The sequence below is a fragment of the Trachymyrmex cornetzi genome, unplaced genomic scaffold (genome assembly GCF_001594075.2).
Source record: "Trachymyrmex cornetzi isolate Tcor2-1 unplaced genomic scaffold, Tcor1.1 scaffold92, whole genome shotgun sequence".
Lineage (NCBI taxonomy): Eukaryota > Metazoa > Arthropoda > Insecta > Hymenoptera > Formicidae > Trachymyrmex > Trachymyrmex cornetzi.
This window is the reverse complement of record NW_017300267.1, coordinates 2,269,554-2,284,593: the sequence shown is the minus strand read 5'-3', so window position 1 is coordinate 2,284,593 and position 15,040 is coordinate 2,269,554. Positions and strand designations below refer to the sequence as shown.

The 15,040-nt window shown below is 30.6% G+C and overlaps 3 protein-coding genes across 3 annotated transcripts; all 3 read left to right on the top strand.

The window, feature by feature from the left end:
• The first annotated feature begins 1,701 nt into the window (after positions 1-1,701).
• Positions 1,702-2,694, top strand: LOC108769575 (putative gustatory receptor 28b). The gene is made up of 4 exons (XM_018520611.1): positions 1,702-1,769; positions 2,281-2,349; positions 2,427-2,516; positions 2,596-2,694. The coding sequence occupies exons 1-4, from the start codon at positions 1,707-1,709 to the stop codon at positions 2,692-2,694; spliced, it is 321 nt and encodes a 106-aa protein (XP_018376113.1). The 5' UTR covers positions 1,702-1,706.
• A 4,143-nt stretch (positions 2,695-6,837) lies between these two features.
• LOC108769521 (uncharacterized) lies at positions 6,838-7,836 on the top strand. Its single transcript, XM_018520540.1, has one exon. The coding sequence runs from the start codon at positions 6,838-6,840 to the stop codon at positions 7,834-7,836; it is 999 nt and encodes a 332-aa protein (XP_018376042.1).
• A 109-nt stretch (positions 7,837-7,945) lies between these two features.
• Positions 7,946-8,357, top strand: LOC108769570 (putative gustatory receptor 28b). Its single transcript, XM_018520607.1, has 3 exons — positions 7,946-8,014; positions 8,091-8,180; positions 8,259-8,357. The coding sequence occupies exons 1-3, from the start codon at positions 7,946-7,948 to the stop codon at positions 8,355-8,357; spliced, it is 258 nt and encodes an 85-aa protein (XP_018376109.1).
• The last annotated feature ends 6,683 nt before the right edge of the window (positions 8,358-15,040 follow it).

Sequence of the window (15,040 nt, the reverse complement as noted above, 5' to 3'; positions counted from 1 at the left end):
AGCAACTTTCCCCTATATCATGTCATATATACAGTTGATAAATATTCCAGTTGATATCGTTCTAATAATAATACCGTAAAACTCGGCTGTTTCCATCGTAGGATCCGTGTTGACTGAAACTCAATTATTGACATTATGATCCTTATCACGCATTTATGATTTTCATAAATTTAATATTTAATAATGTTTTCCATATGCTTGCGAGAAAGGTATTTGAGGAAGCATCGCTACATGCTCAGTGCTACTTCGTGAGAATTATAAAGCGCAACTTTATTTAGAATATACATGAATATTTACCGGACTCACAGTTAGTTGTATACGATGTTCAAACAATCGTAATTAATTTGGATTCAGAGAATCTGCAATTGGAAATACAGATACCAGTAAAATAAAACGGACGCCTCTTAAATTATCAATTTATGATAATATATGCGTGAAACGTTTTCGTAACAAGACTTAAAGTATACAAATTAAAAAATCTTTATGTACAAATGTCTTGAAAAAAATATATTAAGAATTAAACGGAAAGTTTCCTAAAGCAAATACTTATAAATCTTAAAATACAAGGCAACATAGAAAAATTGACAAGACCTAATGAAGAGAAGAAGTAGATATATATTAACTTAGAATTCAAAAATTAAGGAAAAGGATAGTGATTACAAAAATGTCTTTGATTAAAAATTCAACTTTCATGAAAGTCATTAAAACGTCCAATTTCTTTGGAAATATGAACAAAGAAAATTCTTTTGCGGAAAAAAATAATGAACAGAAAGTGAACAAAATTAAATCAGAGCTCCATCAAGATTTATTTTGGACGTTCAGAATATTGATAATGTTCTTCAAACTTATCGGTCTCGCTACATTCGCCTACCGAATCGTCACATACAAAAAGAGAACGTCATACACATTTCAATATTCCAAATTAGGAATCGTTTACAATGTTGTACTGAGTAGCGTAATAATAGCTTTTTATTGTATGTGTATGCCGTACATACTTAATGATCACTATCATGACAAGACGAATTTGACGGTAGGTATCGAGGTTGTTCAAACTGTACTTGGTGCCCTGGTGAACTGCGTGACTTTAATTAGCTATTGCATCAACCAGAAGTCCTTGGTGCGTATCGCCAATCGATTAATCACCATCGAGCACGAGATAGATCGTCTATATGATTTATCTTTTCTGCTACGACGACAGCGTATCTTCTACACTATGATCATCGTTTGCGTCTTGAAGATTTGTCTACTGATACTTCTTGTGTTTACTAATATCCTGGTCATCCAAATGGCCCGAGTCTCATGGCTGACAGTCGATCTGCCGATATTTCTTATAGGTTGGCTACTGATACAGTATATACTTTCTGCTAGTGACGGTCATTCAGACAGGTTTTGCTGATGTGAATCGAGCGATACAAAGCCTCACCAGAATCAATACATCTGTACTTCGACTGCAGTCTCTCTATCAAACGCGTCGTGTCGTAGTCAATAATTCGACCGCCAATCAACTGTTGCAACTGCGAGATGTGCATTGTCATCTCTGCGAAATCTCTGAGGATGTGTCGAGTTTCTATTCACTACCTGTACTATTCGGCATCTTTTTTCTCTTTTTGACACTCACATATAGTAGTTACTATCTTCTCTCGTCTCTGTTGATGCCTGTTGAAACCTTAGATTATGTTGTGGATATTACTAGTAACATCATCTGGATGATATTTTTGATTTATCCCATCTTTCTCTTCACCAATAGAATTACCCGGATTTTAATCGAGGTACAAGGAGAAAATTTTATATTAAGTTTTAATACAATTTTAAATTACACTTTACTATGTCTTGTATTCTCGATGGATTCTCACAACATGATTCTGACTTAACTTTTACTATGGTAATACTAATTTTTATCATATAAATAAAGTAATTATTTTGTTAAGCCATATTCTAACATGAAAACAGTTAATTTTTACTATGGTACGCAAACAAAATTTCCTAGGTATATTTGATTTTGTAATAAAAAATTTTTACTATGAAAAAGTGTAAAAATTACGTTATATTATTGTTTTTAAAAAAATAGCTATAGCATTTAAACTTATAATTTACATGAAGACCGCAGCTACTACCATATTATAATAATTCTAAATATAAAATTTTCTCTGTGTAGGATAATCAATATAATAAGGTCGCATTTTAATCAGACTGTTTTAACTGATGAAGCAAAATATTTTTATTAATAAATAAAAACCCAAATATTTTACGAAATATTTAAATTATAAATTTATTCTACAGATGAAGAAAACGGGCAATATAGTGCATGATCTTCTAAACTGTGCAATCGGGAAAGAGACAAAAGCAGAGGTAAAAAACAAAGTTGGATAAAATTTTCTCAGAAACTGTGTTCACCGTAACGACATTTTATCATAAATATTTTACAGCTCAAAAAATTTTCGCTTCATCTGCTGCATCGCAAAATACAGTTTACAGCTAACGGATACTTTACGCTCGATAATACTTTTCTTCATTCGGTGAGAATATTTAAAATATCATGTAAGTAATTGAATAAATTAAATTTATTTAATTAATAGCTTTGATTATTTCTCTCAGCTAATTGGCACAGTGGTGACATATTTGGTAATATTTGTGCAATTTCAAAATGTAAGCTCGCATTCATCGATCAGACAGCAATGTAACAATACAGAGTGAGATTTAAAATAAGAAGCTGAATAAATGAAAGATAAGAGAAGATCTTACCAGAAATATCGTAGCCTCTTTAATTGGGATCTAAAATCCAGTTAAATGCAATTAATAAACACGCAGAACTGCAATTCTGAAACCTTTTATTTGTGTTGTAACTTTCTAATACTATACATACAATCAGTTCTGATTTGTAAAATTAGAAAATAAAAAATATAAATATATATGTTGTATCTAAATTAATATTGTTAATTAATTTATTTAACAATTGAAATGAATAGATCTCGATAGAATATATCAATTAATAATACTAATTTTACTGAAAAAATTATTGATAACCAATATTCGGCGATTTTTAGTAATTAATGTCTTTCTAACTATTGTGAAAACTGTAAAATGGTGGAGGACTTTTCGACTCAATTTGATCCTCTCTATACTAGCACATGAAATATTTGGTGATTGTTCTGGGACACCCTGTATAGGCACACATTTTGCGATGTATGTATTTTGTAATGGGAAGCAATAAATCTTTCAGTTTTAATAGAACATTATTTATTTAAAGTAACACAGCATGATTAAAGAAATAATGACAGGTATAAGCTACTTCCCTTGTCAACTCGGAAACTAATTTCCGAGACGCAGTCTTTTCTACCTAATCACAACCATTTAATACTATATCGGCTAGTATAGTCCATCCACCTTTGCGAATTTCATTGCGATACTCATGAAACCGTAATCTTCGAATATCACTGGGAAAGGGTATATTTCTCTTAATTAACTCATTGAAAATAACCGTTAAAACGTATTAGCATACATATTATACACATTTTATTAGATTGCTCTTATTCTATACATTATATTCCCGAATTTTATTATTTGCACGTTTATTTTCGCACCTAAGATAGCAGTATGCCTTTCCTTCTCTTTCGTATTTATCTCATTACGATACAATACTCTGGGCTCTAAATATTACTTCATACGGAGTTAATATTGTGTAACCTCCGCTTAATAAATATATTTTATGTATGATTTTAAATGTTTATTCGTATACGCAGGTTTAAGCATTCTTTACGTATAAATATACTTAAAAGCACAACAATATTTTCCAATGCGATTTAAATGTTTCATATTGTTTTAACGAAGGTTGGAAAGTAACACGTAATGCGGCTGGTTCTATTATAGAAATCGTAGACGATTGTGGGGTATGGAGTTATAGAAAATTGATCAATCATCGTCGATTATTCTACTCATATTTGACTCTAATTGATCAATTTCCTACGACTTAAGACTGCAAGATAGTCTACGACTCTTATTGTAGATCTCGCATTACTGTTTTTTTTTATAACAACAATTTTGTATTTATACCTTACAACTTCTTTTCCATGACAGTAACGATAACGCTAAAGAAAGTTACCTTTGAAGAATAACTTATTGTTAGTCAAAACGTCCAAAAAAATTTTAATTGTAGATATTATAGATATCAGCTAATATTCAACAATAAATATCTAGCGGCGACTCCGAATGCCGACGTATTTATATACATTTTGTTTAATATTTTTATTAATTTTGAGGAGCCCATTTATTGTACTTTTCTTTAAGACTTTTTTAACTATGCTTTTATATTTTATAAGAAATATCAGTTTATTATTGAAGGTAATATTAAAATCTATATTAAAAAGCGCTAAATTCTACAAATGTATAATCATGGTTTTTTTGAAAATAATAACGTCAATTTTAAATTATGTTCAAGTTCTTCAACTTAATTGACTGAGGAACGATTTCATTGCAATTTAACGATTTCTATTTTCAGTCGTCTTAACGTTTTATTCAATCATCACATTAATGATTGTATAAAATCGTACAAATTTGTTTAACAAATATTTTTCTTTTTTTTAAACTTCTGACGATATTCGCCTCGAATAAAAATACCGTTTTTTTTTTAAAGGAGTTTTTTACTCCTTAAACATGAGTTAGCGCACGTATAAAAAACGTGTCCCTTAGATCTACGTGTTTTACAACATATTTCATGGAGAATCAAATCGTTTCCGGACAGTTGTGAAACTTCCCTTGTGAGTAACATTCATGGTAACGCAATTACATTTTTGGGGTAACGGTAACAATTTCACTAGTTACTTTTATCGTCACTTTATTTCTAACTACGTAAAAGTTTAGTTGTAATTATAGCTCTAGAAAACAGAGATGAAATATTAACGATTTGATTGGCTGTCTAAATCACGCGATCACGACGGCTTTTTTTTGTAATCACAGTTCACACATATAGATTAACTCTCTATGTATAACATATGACGATGAGATCACGTGAGATTCTACGCTAATAAATATCTTTGTGGAAAAAATATTAAATGATATAATCTTCACAGTATATTTAATTTCTTAAAATAAAAATTTTTCTGTGTCATATCTCACAAATTAAATATATGTTTATAATGCAAATTACAAACAATACTATTTTTTTTATAATATAATTATTACAAATATAATTTTACCTTTAGAGTATTAACGATGAGTCATTCAGAATTGGTTTCTTTTCTTCGAAATACTGCATCTGGTTAAATAATTTTTTCTATCCTTTCATTCTTTTTAAATATACAATTTCATAAAGTTTTTTAAAGATATAACTTCAGATTTAGTTATTAACATCTTGTTAACTATAATGAAAATTGTAAAATGATACAAGATTTTATAACTCAATTTAGTCCACTCTATCCCTATGCTAGAGTTTTATAGTTACTTATTAAACATCCTGTATATATAAAATCTAAACTTAAATATATTTTGCTACTGTAATTTTGATGGATAGTCTAAAAGAATAGTTGTAAAATTATTATATTTTACAATTAAATATTATATTGTATAATTAAAATATAAATTTTCAGAAAAAAATGTTTCTACATAAATCACGAAAATAAGTGAAAAGAAGTATATAAAATGTAATAGAGAAAAACTAATCAATCAACTTTAAATTGACAATTATCGCAAGAATATTCGCCTGATTCAAAATTTAATTTTTACGAACGCTTAGGGATGTTTAATATTATCAAAAGCTTACATAGATTAACATTATTAATTATATTTGAAAGATTTTTAAGTCTATATGTTTATACAGATACGACTTTGGATGAATAAACTTGAAGTAATATAAAGATTTTTTTGACGTAAAGTAATTATTTCATGTAAGTAATTGCGAACCGTGCATAAAATGTATGCTCTCATTATTTTAAAAGAAATTTGCTAAAGCGGCAGAAGTTAAATTAAATAATCCATAAGAACTCAAAATGATGATAATAATGTTGACATTGGTGATCATATAATATTGATGACTATACTACAATGCCGGACTATTATTTTGAATCATTAAATTCGCGTTATAATTAACTAGCATTACAGTTGAAAAAATTATGAAGAACGTATTATTGTGTATATATATATCATGTCATATATACAGATGATAAATATTTCAGTGAATATCATTCGAACAATAATATCGTAACAATCGGCTATTTCCATCGCAGGATCCTAGTCGACTGAAACAGAGCTAAATTATAGACTTTATGTTCCCTATCACGCGTTTATAACTTTCACAAATTTAATATTTAATAATGTTTTGCAGACGTGATGTTTGCGTGAAAGGTACTTGCGGGAGCATCGCTACATGCTCAGTGTTACATCGTAAGAATAATAAAGCACAACGTCAGTTAGAATACACAAATTAATTTTGATTCAAAAGAATTGGACAGATATCGTTAAAATAAAACGTCTCTTAAATTATCAATTTATGAATGATGTATGCGTGAAACATTATATAGTAAAGAAGACTTAAAGAATATAAATTTAAAAAAAATCATTATGTACAATATCCTGAAAAAAAAATATTAAGAAGATTGAACTGAAAGTTTCCTAAAGAAAATATTTATAAATCATGAAATACAAGGCAATATGTATAAATTGAGAAGACATAATGAAGAAAGAAAGTAGATATTAACTTAGATTTAAAAAATTAAGGAAGAAGATAGTCATTGCAAAGTGTCTTCGATTAAGAATTCAACTTTTATGAACGTCAACAAAATCTCCAATTCCATTAGAAATATAAATAAAGAAAATTCTATTGCAGATAGAAATAATGAACAGAAAATGAACAAAATAAAATCAGAGCTACGTCAAAATTTATTTTGGATGTTCAGGATATTGATGATATTCTTCAAGCTTATCGGTCTCACTACATTCGCCCATCAAATCGTCGTATACAAAAAGAGAACGTCATACACATTTCAGTATTCCAAATTAGGATTCGTTTACAATGTTGTGCTGAGTAGCTTAATGATAGCTTCGAACTACATGACTATACCATTGAGACTTAATTGGGAGTACAAGATCAAGTCGAATTTGACTGTAGGCATCGCGGTCCTTCAAAATGTACTTGGTGCCCTGATGATTTGCGCGATTTTGATTAGCTACTGCGTCAAACAGAAGTCCTTGTTGCGGATCACCAATCGATTAATCACCATCGAGCACGAGATGGATCGTCTGTATGATCTATATCATCCGCTACGACGACAGCGTATCTTCTGCACTATTATCATCGTTTGCATCCTGAAGATTTGCCTACTGATGCTTCTCCTATTCACTGATAATCTGGCTTTGGGTTCGAACCCAGTCTCATGGCTGACAGACGTTCTGCCGACATTTCACGTGGGTTGGTTACTGATACAGTACTTCCTGTTTGTGACGGTCATTCAGACAAATTTCGCTGATGTGAATCGAGCGATACAAAGTCTTACTAGGATCAATGCACCTGATCTTCGACTGCAGTCTCTCTATCAAACTCGTCGTATCATAATGAACAATTCGATCGTTTATCAAATGTTGCAACTGCGAGATGTGCATTGTCATCTCTGTGAAATCTCTGAAGATGTGTCGAGTTTCTATTCACTACCAGTATTATTCGGCGTCGTTTTTCTCTTTCTGACACTCATATATAATGGTTACTTTCTTTTCTGGATTCTGTTGATTACTGATGATATCTTAGAATATGAGACTCTTAGTAGTAGCATCGTCTGGATAATATTTGTGATTTATCCCATCTTTCTCCTCTCCAACAGAATTACTAGGATTTTAATCGAGGTAGGATAATCAATATAATAAGATCGCATTTTAATCAGACCGTTTTAATCGATAAAAACATATTTTTATCACTAAATAAAAACCCGAATATTTTACGAAATATAAATTTATCCTACAGATGAAAAAAACGGGCAATATAGTGCATAATCTTTTAAACTGTGCAATCGGAAAAGAAACCAAAGCAGAGGTAAAAAACAAAGTTAAATAATATTTTCTCAGAAACGGTGTTCATCGTAACGACATTTATTATAAATATGTTACAGCTGAAGAAATTTTCGCTTCAACTGCTGCATCGCGAAATACAGTTTACAGCTAACGGATACTTCACGCTCGATAATACTTTTCTTCATTCGGTGAGAATATTAAAAATATCATGTAAGTAATTTAAAAATTAAATTTTTTTAATTAATAGCTTTGATTATTTCTCTCAGCTAATTGGCACAGTGGTGACATATTTGGTAATATTTGTGCAATTTCAAATGGTAAGCTCGCCTTCATCGATCAGACAACAATGTAACAATACAGGGTGAGATTAAAAATAAGAAGCGGAATAATAAATTAGAGATAAAAGACAACGTAATCAGAAATATTGTAGTCTCTTAAATTGGGATCTAAAATCTAATTAAATGCAATTAATAAACGCGCAGAATTGCAGTTCTGAAACTTGGTATTGTAACTTTCTAAACATGCAATCAGTTCTCATTTGTAAAATTAGGAAACAAAAAATGGAAATATATATATTGCATCAAAATTAATATTGGTAAATAAGTTATTTAACAATTTTACATTGAATAAGACGATAGAATAAATCAATTAGTAATGTTAATTTTACTTAGGTGAAAAATTATTGAAAACCAATATTCGGCGATTTTTAGTAATTAATATCTTATTAATTATTGCGCAAATTGCAAAATGATAGAAAACTTTTCGACTCAATTTGCAATTTCTCTATACCAGCACACGAAATATTTGGCGATTATTCTGGAACACCCTGTATAGGCACATATTTTGCGATGTATGTATTTTGTAATGGGAAACAGTAAATCTTTCAGTTTTAATTGCACATTATTTATTAAAAGTAACACAGCTTGATTAAAGAATATAATGACTGGCATTAGCTACTTTCTTTGTCAACTAGAAAACTAATTTCCGAGACGCAGTCTTTTCTATCTAATCACAACCATTTAATACTACATCGGCGAGTATAACTTATCAACCTTCGTGAATTTCGCTGCGTGAAACCGTAATCTTCGAAGATTACTGGGAGAGAGTATATTTCTCCTAATTAACTCCTAATTAACTCCTAATTAATTGAAGATGACCGTTGAACGCATTAGCACACATACCATATACGTTTTATTAGATTACTCTTGTACTATACGATATACTCCCGAATTTTATTATTTGCTCGTTTATTTTTGCACCTAAGATAGCGGCATACCTTCCCTTCTCTTTCGTATATTTATCTCATTACGATACAATACTCTGAGCTCCAAATATTATTTCATACGGAGTTAATATTGTGTAACCTCCGCTTAATAAATATATTTTATGTATGATTTTAAATGATTCATATACGCAGGTTTACGTATTCTTTACGTAAAAATATACTTAAAAGTACGCACAACGATATTTTCTAATGCGATTTAAATGTTTCATGATGTTTTAACTAAGGATGGGAAATAACACGTAATGCGGCCGGTTCTACTGTAGGAATCGTAGACAGTTATGGGGTCTGAAGACATAGAAAATTAACCAATCATAGTCGATTATTCTACTCAAATTTGACTCTGATTGATCAGTTTCCTACGACTTAAAGCTCCAAGATCGTCTACGACTTTTATTGTAGACCTTGTAATACCGTTATTTTTTATAGCTACAATTTTGTATTTACTTTACAATTTTTTGACAGTAACGATAACGCTAAAGAAAGTCACTTTTGAAGAGTAACTTATTATCATTACGAGTTACTGATTAAAAAATTAACTCATTACTTTACACGTTACATAAAAGTAACGCATTACAATAAGTTGTCTCGTAACTGATTAGTAATTAGTTACTTTTCATAAATTATAACTTGTCCAACTATGACGTTATCAATACCATCGTGAAATATTGAAAAATTATTATTAAATTGTAAAATTATTATCATAGGAGTAAAGGTAACAGTAACGGCATTACAAGTAACGCCTTATTTCCTATCTTTGGTTCAAATTGTAGGTTTTCCGTTGAGCCTTCTTATGAGTTAAGTACATGTACTGTAAAACGTAATCTCTTTTATTCCATGGCATTAAAATATGGTATATTTTCTCAAACTACCTGTTAGCAAAAAAATGGCTATATAAAAATATATATCACAAATATTTTCCTAATTGTTCAGTTTTCTAAAAATTCCATATGAATATTTACGCGATAAATGATTACATTTTTATAATTAACCGAATTGTGGAGTCAAATTTTTACGAATGAAATACTTAATCATCGACATATCTATCGCAGATCTTTCCAGACAAGATTTTTTCTATTTAACTCATTCTGGATTCGTACATGTTACTTATTAATGCGAATATTGAATCGAAAAATTTCAAAATTATTTACCTCTGTAATATTTTGTAAGTTTAATATAAAAAATGGATAATTTAATAAGTTATTTTTTGCTATAATCTACATTGAAAAATAAATTTTTTTAAGAATAGCATACAAGAATAGCAATCTTGCGATAAAGAAATTAATTTTATTATAATTAGAATATTTTTAATATTACCACAATTGCTCATGTCCAAAGATTAAAAAAGTCATGATAATAGAAAATTGATTTTGAAATTCAAAGCGCAATATCTTGGCTAGTCTAAAATTTTAAGAAGTAACAGAAATCTGCTATGTATCTTTTAAGGTTCCTGAGTAGTCATCATGCGATTCAAAATCTATCGGCGGCCTGGCGAAATGTAGCGGTGTACGGTAACGGTGACGATTTCACTAGTTACTTTTATCGTTACTTTATTTCTAATTACATAAACGTTTAGTTGTAACTATAGTTCTAGAAAACAGAGATAAAATATTAACGATCTGATTGGCTGTCTAAATCACGCGATCACGACGTCTTTTTTTTATTGTATTCACAGTTCACACGTATGGGCTAATTCTCCATGTATAGCATGTGGTGATAAGATCACGTGAGATTCTGCGCCAATAAATGTCTTTGTCGATAAAAGATTATATGATATAATTTTTGCAGTATATTTAATTTCTTAAGATAAAATTTTTTCTGTGTCATATCTCACAAATTAAATATACGTTTATAATGCAAATTACAAATAATACTATTTTTTTATTATAATATAACTTTATTCTTGGAGTATTCACGATAAGTCATTCGTATATTGTTTCTTTTCTTTGAAATACTGCACCTGGTTCTTTCTATGATTTCCTTCTTTTTAAATATATAACTTTATAAATGTTTTTTAAAGATGTAATTCCGTTTCTAAAATTTTTATTTATGCGCAAAAGTGCTTGTAAGCAACCGAGCTGTAGGCAATAATACATGTAGGCAATCGAACTGTAGGCAAAAGTGATGTAGGTAGTCGATTTGTAAAAATCGAAAAAACCACCATCTCAAAATTTATGACAAGACTAGAAACCACGTAGAGAAAATCCTGTTTAAATACGATCGGTTTTAGCAAATACAAATATAAATGCGAATCAGGATCCCTATTCTGTATCTGTTTTACAGGCCTTCGATAGTTGTCAGTGTCGTTGCGCAGATATTTTGTATGATGAAAAAGCTGCGCAACGACACCGACAACTGTCGATAGGTGTGTTAGACACTTACATAATAAGGGCCCAGCCTCTGTATTCTATAACTCGTTATGCAGTCGTTATATGTTCATAACGACAGTTGCGCAGCTTTTTTATCATATAAAATATCTGCGCGACTGTCGTTATGAGCACATAACAATCGCATAACGAGTTACAGAATTCCACTGATGGGATCCTGTGTAGATAAAATCGAGTATTTTCAAACTCGTAAAGCAAATTGAAGGGCGTTTTCTCGTCAGCAGTAGGAAATTAGTAAAATAAATGCAGGACGACAAATCGTAGCTCTTAAGTTTTATTTCTTTTCTAGATCGTCGATCATAAAATTTAAGCAAATACTGCTTAGTGTCCAGACGAGAGAACACACGTTCAAGTAATAAAAGAGAAATCGTCGATTGAAAAAAAGGAAATATGAAAATTCTGGTAAATCATAACCAAATCATTCGGAAGATGAGTAAAATTCCCTTTCTTTAAAAATGGATAAGGTTAAACTAAACCCGCCAATAGATGACTGTAAATCCAGAACCCTTAGAGAAGGTGATGACGTAACATTAATAAGTATTCAAGAGATTAAAACTTGTAGTGCGGGTGGAGCAATTTTAGAATTAGTTCCTCAGTAATAAGTCGGGAAACAAATTTTCTACTTAGAGCAGAAAAATCCCACCAACCTGAATCCTCAATTTTCCAATCTAATTCCATCCCATCAACCTTCCAAAGGACTCATATATGTATACTATAATATTATTTACACATGTGCAATCCTTTATCTACCATTTTTTATTGTTCAAATAATAAAATTTTATTTATTAATTGTAAACATATAATAAATAGATTTTTCAAATGTGTCGATCATCGACAGTTTAAGTATTTATACTTTTTTTAGCAATTCATATTGTATTACTTGCTTTTGTTAGACTTTTCTCTTTTTAGTCAATTAAAAAAATCCTACGAGTTTTTGCTTGAACTTTAAAATAAAAAATTTGAAAATTTTTTATCCAGTGGTTATTTTTTGAGAATTTTTCCAATAAAATTTCTTTGAAGCATTGTAATTAATGGATAATGAAATATTATTTATTTGTTTCATATTTATCTGTCTGACTTTCAGGTATAAAGTTCACGTTTTGAGCTAAAAAATACGTATTCAGTCCAGGTATACAGTGCGACAAAGTTGCAGGGTCTTACAGACCCTGTTGCAGGCTTGAAGGTAACCAAAAATAACAACAGCCTGCTATGGTTATCTAGCATTATAGCTAAAAGTATTACGAAGAACGTATTATACGCGCGCGCGCGCGCGTGTGTGTGTGTGTGTCATACATACAGTTGATCAATATTCCAGTTGATATCGTTCTAATAATTATACTGTGAAAATCGGTTATTCCCATCGCAAGATCCGTGTCGATTGGAACAGAGCTAAATTATTGACATTATGTTCCTTATCACCCATTTATAACTTTCATAAATTTAATATTTAATAATGTTTTGCAGACGTGATGCTTGCGAGAAAGGTATTTGCGAAAGCATCGCTAGATACTCATTGCTACTTTGTATGAATTATAAAGTGCAACGTCAATCTGGACACACTGGTAGTGTCTCGGCGCTAAAGTATTACAATATATACCGGATTCGCAATTAGTTGTATACGACGTTCGAACGGTCGTAATCAATTTGGATACAAAGCAATTGGATAGACATCGATAAAATAAAACGGACGCCTCTTAAATTATCAATTTATGAATGATGTACGTGTGAAACGTTTTAGTAAGAATACTTGAAGTATATAAATTTAAACAAATCTTTATATACAAATGTCTTGAAAAAAAAGTTAAAAAGAATTGAACTAAAAGTTTCCTAAAGAAAATATTTATAAATCATAATACACAAGGCAATATGGATAAATTGACAAGGCCTAATGAAGAGAAAAAGTAGATATAAACTTAGAATTCAAAAATTATAGAAGAAGATAGTTATTGCAAAAATGTCTTCGATTAATAATTCAAATTTCGTGAATTTTAATAAAACCTCCAATTTTTTTGGAAATATAAATAAAAAAAATTCTTATGCGGGAAAAAATAATGAACAGAAAGTGAACAAAATAAAATCAGAGCTACATCAGGATTTATTTTGGACGTTCAGAATATTGATAATGTTCTTCAAGCTTATCGGTCTCGCTACATTCGCTCACCGAATCGTGATATACAAAAAGAGAACGTTATACACATTTCAATATTCGAAAATAGGAATCGTTTACAATATTGTGCTGAGTAGCTTATTAATAACTTGCTGCTATGTGTCTATATCATTCGACCTCTATCATCACATGAATTTGGCTACATGCATCTACTCTCTGGAATTTGTACTAAATGCCCTATCGAGCTACGTGACTTTGATTAGGTACTGTATCAACCAGAAGTCCTTGGTGCGGATCGTCAATCGATTAATCACCATCGAGCACGAGATAGATCGTATGTATGACCTATATCATCCGCTACGACGACAGCGTGTCTTCTACACTATGATAATCGCTTGTATCTTGAACATTTGTCTGCTGATATTCGTCATATATTTTGATATCTTCGTAATGGGCTTCGTAATCGTACCGATAGAAGATCTGCTGGTATTTCACGTGAGTTGGTTACTGATACAGTACTCTCTCTTGGTGACGGTCATTCAGACGTATTTCACTGATGTGAATCGAGCGATACAAAGCCTCACCAGGATCAATACATCTGATCTTCGACTGCAGTCTCTCTACCAAACGCGTCGTATCGTAGTCAACAATTCGACCGTTCATCAACTTTTGCAACTGCGAGATATGCATTGTCATCTCTGTGAAATCGCTGAGGATGTGTCGAGTTTCTATTCACTACCAGTACTATTCGGTATCGTTTATTTCTTCCTGAGTCTCATATGTGATGCTTATAGTCTACTTTGGACTCTGTTGTTTTTTGGGATCTTCGATTTTGAGTATCATATTTATCACATCGTCTCCATAATAGTTGTGATTTATCCCATCTTTCTCCTCACCACTAGAATTACTAGGATTTTAATCGAGGTAGGATAATCAATATAATAAGATCGCATTTTAATCATATTATTTTAATCAATGAAACAAAATATTTTTATCAGTACATAAAATCCCAAATATTTTACGAAATACTTCAATTATAAATTTATTGTGTAGATGCAGAAAACGGGCAATATAGTGCATGATCTTTTAAAGTGTGCAATCGGGAAAGAGATAAAAACAGAGGTAAAAAACAAAATTAGATAAAACTTTCTCACAAAAGGTACTTATCGTAACGATATTTATCATAGATATATTACAGCTCAAGAAATTTTCGCTTCAATTGCTACATCGCAAAGTACAGTTTACAGCTAACGGATACTTTAGGCTCGATAA